This window comes from Dendrobium catenatum, unplaced genomic scaffold (genome assembly GCF_001605985.2).
Source record: "Dendrobium catenatum unplaced genomic scaffold, ASM160598v2 fragScaff_scaffold_853, whole genome shotgun sequence".
In the NCBI taxonomy this organism is placed as follows: Eukaryota; Viridiplantae; Streptophyta; class Magnoliopsida; order Asparagales; family Orchidaceae; genus Dendrobium; species Dendrobium catenatum.
Window position 1 is genome coordinate 2812923 of NW_021319315.1, and position 17445 is coordinate 2830367.

Here is a 17445-nt window from a genome sequence, read left to right on the forward strand (position 1 = left end):
ATTGTTGTTGTTGCTAAGATTATTAATATTATAAGTACTCATGCTTATGAAGAAGGTTTGAATATGTGTTCAAAATTAAAATTTTGAAATAACTTAGAAAAATTAATACAAAAGATTTAAATGGACATATTAGTAGAGATGTAGAAGATTTTAAAAGCATTCATGGTGGCTATGGGTTTAAAGCGATTAATGAAGATGATAAGACCATATTAGATTTTACTCGAGCTTATGATTTTGTAATTATTGATACCATATTTAAGAAAAGAGAAAAATATCTCATCACTTATAAAAATGAAAATAATAAAACTCAGATTTATTATTTTCTTCTAAGAAAAATAGAACATTTATATTAAAAATATTGTAAAGTTGTTATGAGTGAATGTTTATGTACCCAACAATGCTTATTAATTTTGAATTTTAATGTGAAGGGACGAAATATGAAAAATAAAATAAAATGATGTTCTAAGATTAGATTGAGTCATTTAAATAACACTAACAAAAATATTTTTTTGAGTATTATTCAAGATCTTATAATATTAATATATTATGTAAGAAAAAATAGCTAGATATATTAAGAATAATGCAAAGGATGTGTTAGGAGTATCAAAAAGAAAATCTCCTAATAATAAACATAGTTGTGATGGAATTAAAATGTGTAAAAAAAGATTAACAAATAAGAAGTTTTATTATAAAAATTGATTTAGATATAAAAGCTCGAAAAATTAAGATATAAAGAGGTCCATAAGGAGTCTAAAAAATCAATATGCAATGTAAAAAATTTAGCTTTTAATTATTTATATAATAGATTAGATGTTAAACGGGCGAATATATATATATATATATATATATATATAATTACTTTAGAATTCATATTGAATAAATGAATTGACAAATTTATTACAGGAGGTGGCGGATAGTAACCGCGGGTACAGAAATGAGATAACACATACCACAAGCATTCCTAGGAGTTATTGACTGTAGCAGCTACACAGAGATGGAGTAAACAACCAACAACAGGACACAAAAAATTAGCGAATGAATGTATGATTCTTCCAAACATGATTTTGCGACTTACACCATACCTGATACTAACGGAAGCTATGTTGTGGCATCTACGTGTTTAAAGCAACTAGAAAAATAACTAGCAACCATTCGTAATTAAATGAAGTTATTGACTGTGGCGGCTACAGATGGATGGAATAACCAACTTTCATTCACACGAGAGAAATCCACAATCAATGAATTTATTCATTTCATTACCTCGAATATTTGACTTAAATCCACAGGTTGTCAATTGGGATGCAAGTTTCATGCCCAATTGCTTTTGCCAGTTATGCTTGACCTCACCTTCAGGGACGGCCCACACAACTGCTGTCTCGGTAGCAAGGTTAACCGCAGCTGACGATACCTGAGGCTGAGAACACAGACATTGGTCAACATGCTACCATTCATCAAAATCACTGATCCCTTACCTTTTAACTAAACCACTAAGCACGGTTACCAGTTTCAACTTTCGACGTATGTTTGATTCCAGTGGTCAAAATATTATACCAAAAAAAGATGAAGTAGAAGTAAAAAAAGCTGTAGTTCATAACAGATAAAAAATGCCGAAATCTTACTTGACTTTCTAAAATGCGCTTAACACTGGCAGCGCATCCACCACAAGACATTCCCTACAACAAAACCATACGAATGACCTCCAAAGATTTAAAAGTATCAAATCGTTCGTGGAAAACGAAGGCAGGAAAACCCTTACTCCAACGTCTAGAAGAATAACATCAGGCCCTGCCGACGAGCCTTCCTCGGCCTCCACAGCAAGGGATAGCACCCGACCCTCTCCACTGCCAGATCCGCCGCCGCCTCCACCCAGCCCGCGGCCACTCTCTCCACCACCGCCTCCACCGCTGGCGGCGGTGGAAAAAGATAACGAAGAGAGGCGAGCTAGTCCACCGGATTCCTGAGCGAGAGAAGGGGCATTCCGCAGTACGTTTCCTACGTAGGAAAACAACATCAGTTCCCTGTATCTTCGGTGATCGATGTTGCTCCCGAATGGCCTGGATGGGCCGGCGGACATGCTCCGGCATTGCGGGAGAGGGTGCTGGGGGAGACGCCGGCTAAAGTAGGGCTTCGTGTTGAATTTTACGATCCTAGAGAACGTGAAGACGGGGATGGTGGCAACAGCCGGTACCTCCATCGATTTTCCTTTTGGCTGGACTTCGCGCTTGGCCTTGCTCTGAAATTTTTTGAAGTCTGCGTAAACGGGTGTTTGGCGTCCTGCCTTAATTTTTCTTTAGGACTAGCAAAATGATACACTGCCATTACGTAAAGGAACACTTTTGGTTAGATTCAAAGCTCCTATTAACTTCCTGTTTGACAAAGGAGTCTTTATTTTAGTAGTTATCAACGCATGCTTCTTCTGCCAAGGTGCAGCCAGTCAAAGATGCTGCACCTAGAAAAAATAATCCGTAATCGCATATGGAAATTTTTTTTTTAAATGTGGAACGTTGGTCATTAAATAATAAAAAATACTACTTGAATTCTTAATACAAAGGAAATAACATCCTCTAATCTCTAACCCATCCAGGTAACCGGTCCTTTTACAATGCAAGCGTTATCCTCCAATTATCTTTTTATTATCACTATCTTTTTTTCTAATTTTTAATTCTTTTTTAATAACATCTATTATCTTTGTTTTCCTCTATTATCGAGCACTTTTTTTTTCTCCATTTAGATTTATTGAGTTCTTAACTAGTATCATGACTCCTGGTGTGAAGAGCACAAGGCCAAGCTAAGGCCTAAGATCATTAGACAACTTCAAATTGAATAAAAAGAACATATTTTTTCTTTGAACTCATATTTGAAAGACAATTTTTCTTCAAAAGACAACTTCAAATTGAATAAAAAGACATACCAGCCAAACTTCAAATATTTTTTCTTGAAAATGTTTGTGAGTATAATAATTGTTTTTACTTCGAACTTAACATAAATTTTCTTACCGTCCACATTTTAACAAATCAGATTATAAAAACAAATTTAGCATCAAAGAAATATTTAAAAAATGATAATAAAGTTATAAAGAAATAAAGCTGAGACCATTCTTTTGAAAAATGCAAAAACTACCTCAAACGGACCTTTAACCATGCCATCACTAGCTTTACAAAGCATTACCATGATTCTAGCTCATTTAGATCTCAGCGATCTAAACTGAGACACGTGATCCCACAGAAAATGAAGAGGTGATTGATAGGAAGTACTTGAGTTCACAAGTAATCCTATCAAATCTACTTGAGTTCGCAAGCAACCCTAATACGAAATTGGTAAAAACAACGAAAATATCCAAGATCGGAGATGAAACAACCAAGAAAATAATAGAACTTGATTAAATACTCAAAGCACAATAAGCTAGAAGAAAAGATACAATTGATCCTCTATTCGAGAGGAGGATTGTCTCTCCCAAATCTCTAGACAAGAGTCTAGGCCCAATACGCCAAAAAGACTACAATAAGCAATAACTGAAGCGTGTCTAGCCCTAACCCCTTCATGCCCTTTAAATAACCCTCCACCTCCTTAAAAACTTTCTAATATATAAGATAACATTTAATTAATTCAAAAGATATCAAATTTTTTTAATTAAGTAAATTCACTTTCCTAATATAAGATAATATTTAATTAATTCAAAAGATATCAAATTTTTTTAATTAATTAAATTTACTTTCCTAATATAAGATATTAATTAAATTCAAATAAATTGAACGTGGGCCCCTCCCTTAGGCGGTGTAAGAAGGATGCGGTTTGACCCGCCTACTGTATACAAGTGCCGGGGAACGACATATCAGTGATACATTTACAAAAGCAAGCATTAATGCATCACAGATGAAAATCAATATAAATCTCTCTGATAAATTGTGCAGATAAGAAAGTTTTGGGAGCTCTGCAATAGACGAAAAAAAAAATCAACAAATTGAATAGATTTTTTGTAGCAAGCTTCTTAGATCCGGACAAGTTTTCACTGGAGCGTGTTGAAGAGATGATATGCTTGTGGGGGTGCTTCCTGGCAACCTGCAGTAAGGGACAAAGATTAGCAAATAGACCAACTAAATTAATTCATAAGCAACGTGAAAAAAATATATATGAATGCTTTAGGACCCATTTCAATCAATTTTTTTGCGTTAAGCATGCACAATCATGTGTCAGGGCATTATGATTTCATTAAATGTTTTCACTTGCCTTCAGAAAAGATAGAAGAGAATACAAAAGTGCATCAATGTAGATTTGCCTTTCACCCAAAGGCATAAGGATCATCTGTGTAAGGATTCAAAGAGCCTTCAGCAAACAAATCACGTATATTGTCAGGATGGGATTGAGGTCCACTTGTGATCTGCATAAAAACGATACTTAAGCGGGAGATATGAGTTTCTTGCATAAAATAACAAAGCAAGCAATGTCATTGACGCATGTATAGTTCATATTGACACAACGTAAGGACGTGAGTAAATTGAAGAGGTTAATATCAAAGTTTCTTTTACCAGTAACTTCAATTTACTCTGAAAGCAAATCATTAACAAAGCAACATAAAGAATAATGAAATAAAGCTACTTCAGATCCTTTCATGGTCCAGAACCATATCCTCTGAGACTATAAAGAGCATAGAACATTTGCTTGCGAAGTATGCATGCAAATTAAATGCAATTTTCTATTCCCCAAAGCTACGTAAGTGTTTCTGTGTGAAATATTGGCAAGAAATACATTTAAGGCTCTAAACCAATGTCAACATGCAAAATATATGAAGGCCTTGCATTTCCTAACAAACCTACTTACCATGCTGAACTTCAAAAATGCCTCAACAGATCAAATCAATCAAAGAAATGAGTTGTGGGCTCCGAAAATTTGAGCTTTTGAGCCCCGGCCTCTCCGCATTATATTCGGGGAGAGTTTTATGGATGAAGTTCAGAGGGGAATTTTCGGAAGACAGATTAGATAGAGATAAGACACTACCCAGAAATTTTGCCCTCTTAGCGAGGACTTTAAGATCTAAGTTTTGGATTTCTATAGGCACAAGCCCCTATAGTTAATTACCACTCTCAATAACAGAAAGAACTTTCGATTAAGACTAGTCGTTGAACAAATACGTAGTATCAAACGTATAGTGTCGTAAGGCTTGAGTGTTGGAGCAGCTGAGAGAGTGAGTGGAGTATTCCGCTGAGTAGGAGCAGCGGCTGTAGTCATTGAATAGGGAGGGTGGTTTGCGTAAAATAGAGAGGGAGCTCGGAGGCTTTGCTAGACGAAAGCTGCAACTGCTCGGGCATGTGAGGAGTTCGAGTATGGTTAGTGGAGAGGAAGGGTCGTATGGTTTGGGGGGTTTCTCACGGAAGCAGGTCAGAACAAGAGTGAGGGAGTCAGGCTGGGGGGTCAAAACGTGAGGGAGGTCGGGGGCTGAGATGTGAAGGAGTTGGGGTTGGTTGCGAATGGAAGAGAAGGGAAATGTTGGAAGAGGAGTTTGTGAGTGGGAAATAGCCAACCTGGGATTTTTTATCTTAGGTATTATTATGCAATATTTGTTTATTACCCACTGGGCGGCTGGCAGTGTAGCAAGAGCAGGATTTGGGGGCAGCTTTAGAGATTTGCAAAAGGGAAAAGGAGATATGGGATTGGCTGATATGGCAGGGGTTCTGAGCAGTTGTGGAAGGATTTAAGATGAGGGATTTAGAATATATATATAATCTTTAAAATTTGATTTGATTTTAATTATTTTATTTAATTGAAATTAATAAATTCATAATGTAATGACAATAATAATAAATTAAAATGATATGCTTCAACCCTCATAATTTCTTGTGATTTGTGCACTCGTTTTACATGTTGTCGCCTCGAAATTTGTGTTCATTTCAAGATTTCACTTGAATGGTGACCCGAGCAATATTATTCTTTTCTATATGATTTCGACGTTCCGGACACAACATTGAAGTCCGTTTAGAGAACGGACGATGTTTGGGTAACGTCGCGCAATATCACCCGTGGTCTGTCGATTTTGATTGCCTTCACTCGAATTGTTTGCGATCATTTATTCCTTGGGTAATTTTGATGTTCTAAGCGTAATAGTAAAATCCCGCAGCAGTGAAGTTCTCTTCATAACCTGAATGTCATTTTGGCAGGTTTGTGCACCTTCACCTCAAAATTCATGCCAATTTTTAAATTTTTCACTCATGCAAGGAACCATGTATTACAACCATTTTTAGGTATTTTCAACGTTCTAGGCGCAACAACGGTCGATGTCTGTTTTGTGAATGGATGTCGTTCAGGCAACACACGCAATGTAGCGATTGTAGACCATCTATTTTGACTGTCTTCACTCAATTCAATTATGGGGGGTCCCCTGAGAAAAATTTGATTTTTTGATTGCATCAGCACAATCTATTTGATGATCGGTGGTCATTTGGGTAGTTTAATAATGACTCTTTTTTGACTTGTTCAATGCCCTAAGTGTATCGATGCAATCTATTTCACGATCAAATAAAATTTTGAGCTATTTTAGTAGCAATCAAGATATCTCAATGCTTGTGCTAAGGACATATATGTTATTCTCCTTCCTGAGCCTGCTCAATTGATCGTGGAACATATATAGAGGTTAACATGAGCATGCCAGAATTATACACATCAACTACAATACACAGACATGGATATGACATAACATGGACACGGGACATGTAAATTATTGAAACCATAGGACACACATAGGTTGGACACAATATTATAATTTTTATATTTTAAAAATAATATGTAGAAATTGAAAAAGTAGAATATTAAAAATTATTTTGAAATAATAAGTCATTATACTAGAATATGCATTTAAAATGATAAATATTAAGATTTCGAGGGTCAGAGGTAGATGTTGTATCAAGCATCGAGAGGGGAGAGATAATAATGTCGAGAGTCAGGCATCGATGTTGTGCAATAAGCATCAGGCATCGATGTCAAGATGACGTTAGACAAATATAAGTCGAGAAGACGCGAGGGCGTGATTGTGGGTAGAAACTGTTGGCGTCGTCAATATTAAGATAGAATTAGACTTCAATGTTGAGATGGTTTAGAAACATTGATGTTGTGATGAAGTTGGAGAAATGGCATCATGTATTGTTGTAAACCCTAGTCATAAACTACTAGAAAGAAATTAAAAGGGGACTGTTTGGGGAATGGGAAATTAAGTTCAGGCCATTTCTTTGGAGTTGTGGAGAAAAAAATAAAAAATCCTATTTTAATTTTTTTAATAAAAATTTAAATTACAATAAATTATATTTAAAAAAATTCATAAAATATTTAAGACAAGCGTCAAATTTATTTTAATAATTTTTAATCGGACACATCTTCCGTGTCCAACACATGTCGGAGGTGTGTCGAATGCATGTCGTGTCTGATACATGTCGAACACTGCATACTTTTTTGAGGAGAAATATCGGTGCATCATAGGACATCAATCTCTGTAGCTAGAGTAGTCACAAATCCTCCTCTTAAAACTTAATTTAATTATTCTCAAAAAGGATGGAGAGCTAGAGGCATTTACCATATGAAAAAGGTACATATCTCAAAGAATAGAGAGGCATAAGGAGAAATCTGACTTTACAACTAAACAAATAAAGGCAGTTGATAACTTTTAAAATGGCACCTTCGTCATTTGAGAGACGTTCTTATTTGAATTTGGAGTCCTTCCATGCATTGTCTTATGAGAACTTGGATCCTGAAATTTTCAAAAAAATAAAATAAAAAAATTTAAAATTAAAAAAAATGTTAACCATACAAAAAGACGGTTCTTTTCTTAAATATATGTGGAATTAATACCCTAAACATGACAGTGCTCTTAGTTTTTCGGCGTTTCATAATTGTCTGACCATTTGATGTCTCAACTTCATATTCATGTCGAGTCACCTATCATGCCAATATGAAGCAATTGAAAGAAACTTCTAATTGTCACGGAAAAATTAGAAATACATAGACCCATACAAGACAAAAAGGAAGCTAGTAATCCACATGTGAACTCATCAAAATAAGGATATATAAATCAAGTTACTAAATAGTATAGCAGACAAGTACACAACAGAAACAGAAGTTGCCTACTAATCAAAAAAGGTCTACACAAATAGCTCAAGTAATCCGTAACACTCTTCTGCAGAAAAAAGATATTACCTTTCGGTGTTTAGGCACAGTTTTACCGCAATCTACTTTCTTCAGCAGGTTCGACATGGGTGTTTGCATATATTCAGATAGGTTCATTTCCTAACACGCAAGCAGCAGGCATAGAAGGAAAACAACTAATAAATATCCATATCTAGACATAACAATATCCAGATTATGTACAAAATAGTGGTGTAAGAGACACCTTTCTTTCACTCTCAGGAGTTGGCAAGACAACATCATGTCCTTTCACCCTGTAAGTATTCCTCATTTTGATTGATGAAGCAGAATACTCCTGCAATAGTACACAAGCAAATTTTCAGTTGTCTCAGTTCCACATTTGTCAAGCGAGTTTGAGAATAATTCATAATAAGAATTTACGAAAGCACTTATAAAACACTGAATGAAGGAATTTAGATGCCAACTACAGTGCTACCAGTAAAAAAAAATATAAAACCATAGGAAAAATTCACTCCGATAACTAACTTTTCCTAGATTGTCCTTATGCCTATATTTCATATAGAAGGTTCCTGGTTTTTTGCCCCTTTTTAGTGAATACTCTAGAGGGGCCAAAACTCTTTCTTCTTCTTCTTCTTACTAGGTGGATGCTAAAACATCAAGCAAAGATTAACCATGTTCGATGAAATATATTGGATAAAACCTGTTGAATTAAACGCTAAAGGGCCAAACTCTTTCCAATTATTTTTACTAGGTAGTTACTAGTACATAAATTATATATCAAACATGTTAGATGAAACACGTCGACTTACAGTAACAAGATGCTAGTGGTTTGTAATATCCAAACTTTCAATTAGATGAGATGAAAATATGCTCCTAAAACTTATATCCCATTTTCCACACATCCCGAATATCATCAAAATTATATTTATAAAATTTTACATTTCATTTCAATCATTTTAATATCTATAAGTACATATAAATAAATAAGTATATTAGTATTTTATAACTAATTTCCTGATTAAATAAAATGACCTAAAATATTTAATAAAATTATTCACTGCACTATAGCAAAGTAGCCTTTTTCAGTTTTCCGGTAAAATGCATTGGCTGATTCCAAAACTAACAAGTTAACATAGATTTCAGAACTCAAGCATCCCAAATTAAGTTAAATAATTAATAAATCCTAAACTTAAGCAATCTAATTTATTCAAATCCTATTCTGTCTCCTCTAGCTGATGGCGGAACAGAAGAGATCAGGTAGCTAAAATAAAAAAGAAGAAACGAAAAGGAGAAGAGCAAGCAGAAGAAAAGAAGAAGAGAAGAAGAAAAGAAAAGGAGAAGGAAAGAAGAGGAAAAAAAAGCAAAATAAGGGGAACAAAAGAATTCGAGACTTTATGTAAGAATACTATTTTCGTATTCCCTTCTGCAAATCAAGGTTGATGTCACGTCGTGTTAGGCTCAAAGTTTGAATTAAAAATTCTTTCAGGTTAAAAAATATTATTTGAATTTAATTGATTTAGCTTCAAGCTCTCTTATATTAAATTGAGAAATAATTATTAATAGGTTGTTTACAAAATAACAAGACGAAGAGGTAATAAAAATCAAGATATCCGTCCCATAGATCCTATAGTTCAAGTGGGATACTTAATCTCTAACATATAGAGTAAATTATTCTTATGCATAATATTTGTTTATTTTCTATAATTTAGATGAACAACTATGTGCATAAAAATAGACATTTCTTCATGTTAAGCATGACATGAAGGCATTAAAAAGTCTAATGAATTTTTATAAGATCGCTTACTTAAATAAATTCAAGATATTAACTCGTAAGATTGTCTGATAGAATATAATATGTATTTAAGTTCATAAAAGTCAACTTTTATATATCATATTTACCTTTGAGATGCACGTTAAGCAGATTAATTGATAACAAGTGAATTAAAATATTAAGTAATTTGAATTGTTGATGAGGATATTAAATAAAAAGAAGCCAATGAAAGGGCATAGCATATGAGATAGATTGGAAAATAATGATAACCTACATAGCGAGATGCAAAAAGTTCCAACAAAATGAGCCTAAAAAATGAGAGTTCGCTACTTTCGATGCTAAAAAGTTAATGCTACAAGATTCAATCTTGAGATTAGGGGATCATTGATAATTTTTATGTTGGATTGTCCAAATTTTACCAATGAATTTCTATGTTAGATGACCAATGATAGATATGTCAGAAGTCTACATGCATTATATGATATTTCTAAGGAATTGATGAATATAAATTGAGTAAAAAATATAGGTAAAGAAAGTGATTTCATGCCAAAAATTGACTAGCATACAGCATTACATGGTTTAACATTTTATATATATAATTCACTATTTTACAAATATTCACAATAATTGCTTATAATCAAGTCATTTACCAAAGCAAATTTTAACTAAAAAGTATTGCATTAAGCTAGTTATGATTATGAATACAAACGCTCATATCAATTCATATGATTAGTAATAGCATGACATCTTCTTTTACTATATGTTTAAAGTATGAATTTATAATTAAAGTCATTTAGAAGCTTTGTATTCAATTTAATGATTTTAAAGTAATAGCATGACATGAATGCTTATGCTAGATTTATTAGATGATTATTAAGTGTAATAGAATTTGTAACAATTAAAGTAGACTATTTTTCACTCATCAGATCTAGATCAGTAAATTCAAGCTGGCTGTTTGTGAGAAATATGTCAAACTAGCTTATCAGTTTCTGTCACACAGTGTGCACTGGAGAGGGTCCAAATAGGGTGTGATATGATTCCCAAAAGTAAGATAAGCAAAGTGAAAATCACAACAGTGCTGCTCATTTCACTTCCAATCCCCAGCATATGAACATGACCCATTTGTTCCATCTTTAAATTTGGTCTTCATTTCGAATTTTCCTAGAATTGTGGGTATTTCAAACAAATATAGATTCCATTTAATACTCTTAATTAAATGTTCATATATAGTAGTTGGAAATACCTCTAACTATTTCAAAATAATATACACTGGAATGCTAAAATTTAGCAATGCAGCATAACCTTGTTCCAATGGAAATTTTGTAGCTAACCCTTCATGCTACAAAAAAGCAGTTCTGATATGTGATCTTATTCACGGTTTCCAAGTTATTATGAAGCAAACTTCCCTTATGAAGTGGCCAGAGCATGTGATGCTATAATCATCGTGCAGACTGTATTCTTGATGCAAGGTTTTTAGTAATATTAACTTTACATCTATATTTAAGATATAATTCAAAATATATCAAATATTTATGTCAATAAGTAGCACCACCATGGACATCAAAAAAATACTATAATATACCATTTTAGAATATACATTATTCATTAAAAAAGTATCAATTTTTAGTATTTTGCTGCAATCTGCCAACAGTTCACTAACAGCAGAGCAGATGGTGATTAAACACTTTTTACTCAAACCATGACTTAGATTGGGTAGGCCAAATGATTACTAGGCCTACTGTGCTTCCACAGAGCTAACCTAGCTTTGCCTTGAATATGACTGAGGACTGCAAACGAACCGAGCCGAGGAAGTACTTGTTCATGTTTGAGCTTGTTTATTATCAGCTTGTTGAAGCTTGGTTTATACTTCGTTTGAACTTTTCTATTGGTGTTTAAGGTTGGGTCGTTTAAAATGATAGATGTTCGTATTTGGTACATTTTGAGCTTATCAAACATAAAATAAACGAGCTTTATCGAGCTATTAACGGACATTCATTTATAAATGTTCATTAGCTTAACAAACAAGCCTTATCAAACCTACTAACAAATAATTATCTAGAGTCTGTTCGCGAACATTTCTAATGAGTATTTTAGAGCTACTAAAAAAGAACGTTCAAGAATATATCTAGCAAGTATTTCAAGCCACCAAACGAGCCCAATAACAAACAAACGAGTTCAAAAAATAATTCTTCTTACAAAACAAGTTTTTTCAAAAATATTTTAAACAAACAATTCAACAACCATGAACAAATGACTCTTGGTCATAAAAATTTCATTCTATTGAAAGAGTACAACATAAAAATGAAATTAATTTTTAAAAAACATGAATCATTTATTATAATAAAACTAAAAATTATATGAAAATATATCAAATAAAAATTCATGATAAGACTTATCGATTCTTAACTAACTTATTCACAAGCTCTATATTAAATATTAATAAAGCTTCTGATAAAAATATGATCTCCACACAGCCAAAAAATAGCAAAAACAAAGAGAACACGTCAAAAATCAACGAGAAAGAATAAAATTATGTGCTAATTTGATTGATATTGGCACAACAAACCAAGATACAAGTTAATCTACTATTCGAGAGGCGACTCTCCACAAACCTAGGCGCCACAAGGAAAAACTCTAAGGAAAATTACTGTCAAAACAAAAATCATATAATGAAAATAAAACAACCTAATTAATCATAAATAAACTTTCATAATTTCATCCCAAATATAAATTCAAATCAGCCATCTTTCACTAAATAAATCTTCCTAATTCTCTCCCAAATCTAAATTCAAATCAGTCATCTTTTCCTAAATAACCATTTCAAATTCTCTCCCAATTTAGTTTTCTATGGCTAAGTAATTGAAGGTAGAATTAATCCCTGAGCCCTCCTCTCCCCTTACCTGCCGCCCACACAAGTGCAGCCTACATGGAACTTCTGCCCTTCGGCTATACCGGCCCTACTTGCTGGGGCCAAGTTGTTGGCTGGACCGGCTCAGTTGTGCATCAGCTTCTTAACAAATTTTATATCGAGCTTGTTCACATACTTTAATTGATATTATTCATAAACATAAATGAGCCAAACTCATAATTTTTCAAACTTACTTATTAAACAATCGAGTATTTTAATTTTTTTTAAACTTGTTTGATTACTTAAACAAATGATAATGAACGAACTATAATCGAGTTGATCCACAAGTAGCTTATCAAACGTTTAGTTTCTTTGCAACCCTAGATGGCTCAAAGATATTCTGCTGGCAAATAATTTGGCTTCGGCTGATGTGAGAATAGTTATATTCATTTGAATACCGAGTCAAGTTCTTCAAGATTGATCTATGAGTCAAATAGGACAATTGATTGAAAGCCTGCAGTGAGTGATCCATCAGTGGTCACTTTCAACGTTAACCAATATCCCAAATTCAGCAACAAACAAGCTGACTCTAGGACCACTTAACAATGATCTATTTAAATCCGAGGTAACCAGCTAAAAATAGGTAGTCATAATTGAACAACGTCAAGATGGTTTTACTCAGACCATTTTAGACTACTTTGCAAACTACTAGTGCTTATGTCTTGTAAATAAAGGTAATTGAAATGGCCTTAAAAATGCACCCCGATTAATTATGACCATCCAATCAACCATATCATGATATGTGCCGGAATGCCATCACGCAATAAGTTTCAAATAATAAGTTAGCTCTCCAAACCTTAGGGCAGCTCAATCACAACAGGCACACCATATCAATCTAGGCAGATCCTTGGCAAATACCAAATTGTTAATATAGATCATAAGCAAAAACAATGCTGAAGTCTATGGCAGAAATTCATTTTTTTTATCATCTCACACTTAGTGGGTACAATTGTCTTGCATTTGTTCAAGTCATTAGCATTAATATGTTTAAAGATGTTACAATATCACATGTGATTGATATTTAAAATAGAAATCTATAGTATTAATTATTAAAATATATCTTCATTATTGAGTATAATCTCTCTTATTGTATTTTTCTTATAACTCTCTTCTCCAGCATTTATATAAGCATGCTTGTGCTAGCACATTGTTTAAACAAATAAAGATACAGGCTTCTATGATTTTTAACAAGATATCAGATCCATTGGTGTAAGTCTTTGTTTTAGCCCTCATCTTGATAGTGTTCAGCTTATCTGTCAGCAACTCCTCTCCATCTCGCTTGAAAAATATTCAAGTTTAATCTTGATGGTGATCAATACTTGGTCTTCACCATTTGATAGGCGCCTATATATGATCTCGCTCGACAATCGCTTACAAAGATCATCTCCCTAGTCTCACTCTCTGCTATACTTCTGATCTAGTCATCATCATCCTTGTTTCATCTAATGATCCTGTCTCACATAACCCAAGATCCCGTCATGTGCCGATCTCGTCTCATGTGAGAGTTCTTATCTCCATCTCTATTTCCCATGATAATCCAGTGCTAATTGAGGATCCAAACACCTTATTCTGAGCAATTGGTAATACATCAATCTCTCGATTGTTCTTTGTTTCTCATAGAACATATGGCTTTATCATTGATTGACTCGGAGCGAAAAGTTATTAAACAACTCTGGCCTTAGATCTATTGATTCTCTTACGCTATACAAAATCTCGATACTCCATCTTACTGCATCATGAATTTGTGATGCGTGTTAAAGTTATTATGTTTACTAATATTATCATATCAAGATTATCACATGTAATTAATATCTATTGTAGGAATCTAGAAGATTTATTGTTGTAATATATTCAAATTATTAAGGATGTTTTCCTTTATTGTATTTTTCTTATTGTTCTCTTGTCTTGTCTTTATATAAACATTAGAATGATCAAACAAGTAAAAATGAAACATTTTATGATTTATAATAACACGGCCTTCAAGAATAATGTGGCTCAGCTTCTATCTTGGGATCAATTAGAGAATTAATTTGCTGACAATCAAAGCCCATATCATTCCATAACAAGAGATGGTGCATCCACAAAGACCAGTTGAATATCTCCTAAATAACAGTTAATGTCAAAATTTTCCTTAGCCACAAATATAAATATATAATAGCATGGCATTCAAGAATAGCGTGTTACCTGGGGGTCAATTTAAGGATTAATTTTCCAACGATCAAATGGCATGTCAATCCATAACAAGCGATGCTATAAAGCACAAACAGTAGCTCAAAATCTACTAATAACCCTCGATGTCAAAATAGACCTTGACCACAACTATAGATGTATAAGATTGAGTTAAATTTATTCATTATGTTCAATTCATCCAATTTGAGAGTTCTCAAGACATTAAGAGATCAATTTCAAACTCACAGGAATTTCTCAAGTGTTAGGGAACCTAATGATGCGGACATCAGAACGAAGATTTGGCGCATCTATCACAGGAGGCGTCGTAAATCAACGGCTCTAATTTAAATTGTCATTTATAAGTTATTTTATGAATTTTAGCTCTTATTTTTATTTCATGTTTTACCCCTAGGTTAGTTTATTTGAGTGTTGTGGCCCAAGGGGCAATTTTGTAATTTTTATTTTATCATGTTATGACCTATATATAGGGCCTTAAGCTATTGTAAAAGGAGGAGGAATTATTGATATGAAAATTTGTTTTCCACACTTGTGTTCTTCTTGGGAGAGAGCGTTAGTGAGATTCCTATGAGAGGAATCGAAGTCTTCACCAGCTGTAGGATGGGTCCGGGCTCGTGAATTGAAGTCCCTTGGAGAAGGGCAAAGCATCACCCGTCAGTCGTCGGAAGAGTCCGTGATGCAGGACTACTTAGGTGACATGCTTATGGCTTCATTTTAGGCATTGCACAACTCTTTGATTATAATAATTTTGGATTAAAATTATTAGCAATTCGTAACGTCGACTAAAACAAGTAAAGTGATGCTTTGCGTAGGCTAAATCACATGCTCCAAGCTTTGAAATTTTCAAGATAAATAAGACAATTGAAACAATGCAAAATAGTAGTCTTCAATTTAATCCCTAGTCTAACAACGAGATTTAGGATGCAAAGAAAGTACACTCAATAACCTACGAATTACTAGGCTTAGCAAGAGCACGTGGAGAAGACTTTCGTGATTATAATCTAACCAATTGAGAACTTAGATTTAGAAGAATTTGAATGCAAGTGAAAAGGAGAACCTTTGCGTAAGGAGACGAGGTGATCCTCCACTCGATGCTTTCAAAATGCTCGTCAATGGCTTCCTTCATTCATATGGACGAATGATTGAAAACTCTCCATGGTAGCGAGTGCTCTTGAAGGTTATCCAAAGGTGAAGAGACAAGAAGTTCTAGTCAAAGTCTGTAGCAACAAACTCAAATTTCCTTTCCAAAAATCTGAGAGATGTCTCAGGGTCTTATGCTTAGGAAATAGAAATAAGAGAGGGAGAAAATTGCCAAGGGTTTTGGTGGGGAATCGAGAGGGAAGGAGAATCTGGCAGGGAGAGAGGGGGACGGGTCTGAGAGGGGAGAAGGATGAGGGGGGGCAGCAATGCAGAGGGAAATTGGGAGGTTTTAATTGAGTTTCCAAAAGTGGAATTACCACTTTGGCAATAAATTAATTCAAACAGGAGGATGGGAATTCGGCCAAAAGGAAATTGAGGTTTTTTTTTTATTTATTTCCCAAGTATGGCATCAGGAGTTAGGAAATAATTGGGGATGGCGTTAATGGGTGAGAGCATGGGGGGCCGGTGGTCATGCATGAATGAAAGGGTTAATTAATGGAGGTAATTAGATATTCCTAATTCAGGTTTTTTTTTTATTTAGGAAGGAAGTAATTTAAATCCTTTTGAATTTAAAATTCAAAATAGGTTTAAATCAAATACTTTCCTAAAATAGAATAACTAATTTAGGAGATATTTTGAATTCAAATTTGATTGAATTTGAATTTCAAATTATTTCCAATTAGTCTCAACCCAATTAGGAAACAAAATAAGAGGAGCAAAGGGGTGGGAGCCGGCGGTTAAAGCTAGAGCCGCCGATCAAGTGGAATCGGGTAGAGGTGGCCGGCGGTTATGGTTGAGGATTTTGTGGAGCTTGATGTGGGGGTAAGAAAGATGGAGAGTTGGATGGAGTTGGGTGTGATGAAGATGAAGGAGGGGATGGGATGAAGGAAGACAAAATACAAAGAGAAAACTACGAACCCGGCCGTATCCAAGGTTGGTGGGTAATGCGTCAATCTCCCTCTCCACGGGATCTCTCCAACGTTCTCTCCAAGAACTCTCAAACGCTCTCAAGCACGAGTGTAGAAAAATTTCATAATAATCATTCATTAACTCAAAACAAAGGAAATGAGGCTATAAATAGCCGGGTACAAAGACTCAAGAAAATAAAAGACCAACTTGCCCTTTGGGCTTACATGCGACCCCTCCCATGAAAGGGGTACAAAGGGAAAAAATAATGACACCTAAGCAAATAAGAAAATACAATCATGACTCAGAAATACAAGGACTCGATCGTGGCCGTAGATCGGCGGCCACATCTCTGATAAACCTTCCACGCTGATCTGATGTCCCCATCAGTCCGAGGCTCGCGGGT

The 17445-nt window shown here is 34.3% G+C and overlaps 2 protein-coding genes across 4 annotated transcripts in view; both read right to left on the minus strand.

The window, feature by feature from the left end:
- LOC110110359 (copper-transporting ATPase PAA1, chloroplastic) overlaps positions 1-2314 on the minus strand; it is a 52376-nt gene extending 50062 nt beyond the window's left edge. For both annotated transcript variants that reach the window (XM_020841784.2, XM_020841782.2), the window contains exons 1-3: positions 1757-2314; positions 1620-1673; positions 1261-1414 (exon numbers count right to left, since the gene is read on the minus strand). In XM_020841784.2, coding sequence (XP_020697443.1) covers positions 1261-1414; positions 1620-1673; positions 1757-2194 — 646 coding nt within the window. In that variant the 5' untranslated portion in view covers positions 2195-2314. The remainder of the gene's footprint in view (positions 1-1260; positions 1415-1619; positions 1674-1756) is intronic.
- A 1415-nt stretch (positions 2315-3729) lies between these two features.
- Positions 3730-17445, minus strand: part of LOC110110368 (synaptonemal complex protein ZEP1) — a 38700-nt gene continuing 24984 nt past the window's right edge. For both annotated transcript variants that reach the window (XM_020841800.2, XM_020841802.2), the window contains 6 exons: positions 8372-8461; positions 8179-8268; positions 7834-7920; positions 7661-7732; positions 4228-4378; positions 3730-4059 (listed from right to left, as the gene is read on the minus strand). In XM_020841800.2, coding sequence (XP_020697459.2) covers positions 4280-4378; positions 7661-7732; positions 7834-7920; positions 8179-8268; positions 8372-8461 — 438 coding nt within the window. In that variant the 3' untranslated portion in view covers positions 3730-4059; positions 4228-4279. The remainder of the gene's footprint in view (positions 4060-4227; positions 4379-7660; positions 7733-7833; positions 7921-8178; positions 8269-8371; positions 8462-17445) is intronic.